Source organism: Lycium ferocissimum, chromosome 6 (genome assembly GCF_029784015.1).
Source record: "Lycium ferocissimum isolate CSIRO_LF1 chromosome 6, AGI_CSIRO_Lferr_CH_V1, whole genome shotgun sequence".
Taxonomy (NCBI): Eukaryota; Viridiplantae; Streptophyta; class Magnoliopsida; order Solanales; family Solanaceae; genus Lycium; species Lycium ferocissimum.
The window spans coordinates 66,237,779-66,241,737 of NC_081347.1; the positions used below are offsets into that span (position 1 = coordinate 66,237,779).

General features: G+C 30.9%; 1 protein-coding gene across 1 annotated transcript; it reads left to right on the forward strand.

Annotated features, from left to right (window-relative positions):
* The first annotated feature begins 359 nt into the window (after positions 1–359).
* LOC132060112 (probable calcium-binding protein CML36) lies at positions 360–2,171 on the forward strand. The gene is made up of 2 exons (XM_059453012.1): positions 360–793; positions 1,615–2,171. The coding sequence occupies exons 1-2, from the start codon at positions 502–504 to the stop codon at positions 1,998–2,000; spliced, it is 678 nt and encodes a 225-aa protein (XP_059308995.1). The 5' UTR covers positions 360–501; the 3' UTR covers positions 2,001–2,171.
* Positions 2,172–3,959: the final 1,788 nt, after the last annotated feature.

The following is a 3,959-nucleotide window of genomic DNA, read 5'->3' on the forward strand; positions in this document are numbered from 1 at the left end:
CACAAAATTAAGGAAGCATTAATTTATTTCCTCCAATTTTATCCTTATTTAAAAAAGTAGAGTTTTATATAACTAAGAAATCATTAAAGAGTACCTTTTTTCAAGGCTAAGTTAATAAAAAAATACTTCTTAGTTTTTTGGAATAAGTAATTTTATTACGAGGGTGTGTCCAAACTAAAAACATTACCTATAAAACTGAATTACTTGATAAAATAGTGGAAGTCGGCACGGATACCATGTTTATTTTTTTTTTTAAAAAAAACAAAGAAGGTAAAAGTTGCTCCAACGTACCTGGAGAAAATTTGGAAAGGACCAAACAAAACAACCCCTCCAATAAATACTCTTGAAATTCTCTCTCTACGAAGGTTCGTGGAAGCTCACTTATGGAGTACTACTTAACATCCTCCTTCCCTTCCTCTTTCCTTCCTCACCATCAACATTTGTCTTCAATATTATTTCTCTTCAATCTCTTCATTCAATTGCTTTTTCTCAACTACCAACATGAAGCTCATCAAGAACTTCCCCACAATTAACCTCTTCAAGTCCAAAAAATCAACCCGCTCCAGCTCCATTTCCAGATCCGGGTCTGACCCGTCTTTCAGCTCTGGCACAACATCATCATCTTCCTCCTCATTGGAAAACTCACATAACAAAGGCGGAGTTTCTACTCCTACGAGTGTTTTGCCGACTTTATCAAACGAGATATCTGCCGATGACTGGTCGGAGATATCTACCGCCGGCGTATACTCCGACATCGTCAAATCGTTTTCCGTCATCGACAGTAACAACTCCGGTAAGTCTATAAGGAACGAAATAATAATATTTTATTCTAAATATCATAAAACAATCTGTACAATCAAATTTCTACTTTATAAAAATAGTTAATACTCCCTCTGTTTCAATTTATATGAACCTATTTTCTTTTTAATGCGTGCTAAAATGAATAACTTTTTTTCTAATTTGAAAATAAATTCACTTTATGAATGATTTACAACCACACCAATTTTTAAGATTTATTTTGATTCACAAATTTTAAAAGTCTTTCCTCTTTTTTAAATGCCGTCCCAAGTCAAATGGGTTCATATAAATTAAAATGGAGGGAGTAGTTAATAGTTAGCTATGTATTTATAATACTATTTATGTCTAAATTCATGTGATATCGTTCAAACTTTTTTATTTTAATCGTAAAATTGGACATGTAAGCTTTAAATCTTTTGAAAAATCCTCCGTTTGGATTTATGTAGCACTTTTTTAAATTTTGACATTCGATATCCGAATGATATCAAAATGGGACAGAGGAAGTAGTGGTAAAACTACTTTGACTTATAAGTTTGATCATAAATCGTAATTAAATATGAATTAAAATATTATTCTATCTGTCTAAATTTATGTGATCGACATTTTTGCTTGTAATCGATACATTTTTAAATTTAAAAATAATTTAATTTAAATTTTTTTCTTGTACGCTTAATTATTAGCCACACAAATATCAATTTATTTTATATCACAAATTAAAAAAAAAAATATCTTTCTTAAATTTATTGTCTAGTAAAATTATATCACATAAATTGAGACAAACAGAGTAAATCCTAATCTAATTACTTTTTCCAACAGGTAAGATAAGGAAGGAACAACTCGAGGCGATTTTAACAAGAATCGGCGGTAAATCTCCACCAAGCGAAGAGGAATTAGAACTATTGCTTGATGAAGTAGATAAGAATGGAGATGGATGTATAAATCTAGAAGATTTTGGACTTATTAACTCAGCGTTTGATCCAACGGTTGAAGATGCATCTGAGCTGAAAGATGCATTTGATTTCTTTGATGAAGATCATGATGGGAAAATAACTGCTGAGGAGTTGTTTAATGTGTTTAATATGATTGGCGATGCAAAGTGCACGTTAGAGGATTGTAGGCGTATGATAGCAAGTGTAGATAAAAATGGAGATGGGTTCGTGTGCTTTGAGGATTTCTGCCTTATGATGGAACAGCAGAGATGAAAAATGTAAAAAAAGAAAATTGGGAAAATATTGTTTTATGGTCTGGTATTAATTAGGACCCTTGATTAGGTCAATCTAAAGGCTAGGATTGATCTACATTTTGAAAGATGTTTGGAGCTGCCGTATGGTATATTTTATATATAAAAATGAGAACAAATTCCTTCCTTTTCATCCTATGATGATATATGGGTGCATTAGTTAGTTTCTATATTTATCTTTATTTTATGACTACTGGAATGATATTGTTATTTTTTGGGCTCTTTTATTATGTGTGTGTGTGTTTTTTTTTTTTTTTTTTAAATTGTGGAGTACAGTGGACATGTTGTTGTAAAAAATAACGCAAATAATATTAAAATATAATCGATGGTATAAAACAATAAAAAGTCTTTTAAATTATTGTTAGAGATGATTTGATGGGGGGCAATGTAAATATACTAAAAGAATTATGAATTTGATGATAAATTTAGAATTTACTCTCTTTTTTATTTTTACTTATTCACGATGAACTTTGCACATCTCTTAAGTCTAGAAAATTTTAGATTTATTAGTTTCGCGTTTGAACTGCCACTTGAAGATGCTGATTATTTTATGAAGAGCATGATGGGAGAATTAACTGCCGAGGAGTTGTTCAACGTGTTTAGTATGATCAGCGTTGCTGTGCACGTTAGAGGATTCTAGGTGTATGATAGCAAGTGTAGATAAAAATGGAGATGGATTCGAGTGCTTGGAAAAAATCTCTTGTTTTCTGTTTTTGGGAAAATGATTGTGTTTAAGGGTTGGGATTAATTAGGACCCTTGATCAGGTCAATCTTCTAATGGCTAGGATTGATCTATATTTGGAAGAATTATCGAGATGTCGTATACAGTCAAACATCTCTATAGTGATAGCGTTTGTCCGGAAATTTCATGGCTGCTATAGTGAGGTGTTGTTATGTATGTACACTGGCATTCGATATTTAGATCTCATTTAGCTTTTATGAACAAAAGTACGCAAACAATTAGCTTTTTGTACTTTTTATGTTATAAACGAAAGCAATATACTTGTAAATTTTAGAATTTCAATTGATTTTCATATCTCATAAATTAAAAATTAAAAAGACTAATAAATTACAACTAAATCCATAACTAGTTGTATCACACAAATAAAGAATTAAAATCTATGGAACATATGCATTTTAAATTAATTGAGAATTTAAATATTTCAAGTTTGACGAAAGAACTCTACAATTTAGGTTGTTTAATTTCGTAAATTCTAGTCTCTTAGTGATAATATAATGCTTGAATTGACAAAGAATTTTGTCCAAACTTTCAGCAAAAGGTGATTCAATAACTTTCCCTTGAAGGCTGGCTAAGTGCTTAACAGTTGACTCTTTTATCTCCACAGTAGGTTGAGGCTCTTCATCGACACTTTTGTTATCACATAATATATTTCTTACAAAATATTATTACACGCTATTTGAGTATGGCTATTATAGAGAGGTAATTTTACAAAGAGTGTACCGCTATAATGGATGTCATTGCTGTTATAGGCAGAATGCTGTTATAGAGAAGTAAAATATAACATGAAAAATCGGTTTCGGAGAAAATCAGGCCGTTATAGTAAAATGTTGTTATAACGAATGGCAATTATAGAGACTGTATATATAAAAATGAGGACAATTTCCTTCCATTTTTACCCATGATATATGGAGCATTAATTCTATATTTCTCTTTAGACTTTATGATATATTGGCATAGTATTGTTCTTTTATGGGCACTTTTAATTATGATTTCTTTATTATTTTTTTATCAGAAAAGGTCCAAATCTGCCCTTTTACTATACAAAATTATGCGGATATGCTCGTCGTTAAAAGATGGTCTCACATATGTTCTTAATGTTACTTTTTGGGTTACTCATGCCCATGATTTAACGGAAACCCAATAAAAATATTGGAGGGTAGATTTGTGCAGTTTCGCATA

Bases quoted from the DNA above. Each gene is read 5' to 3' on its own strand.
- LOC132060112 (XM_059453012.1), top strand. From the start codon at position 502: ATGAAGCTCATCAAGAACTTCCCCACAATTAACCTCTTCAAGTCCAAA. The intron at 794-1,614 runs GTAAGTCTATAA...TTTTTCCAACAG, and splicing joins CATCGACAGTAACAACTCCG to GTAAGATAAGGAAGGAACAA.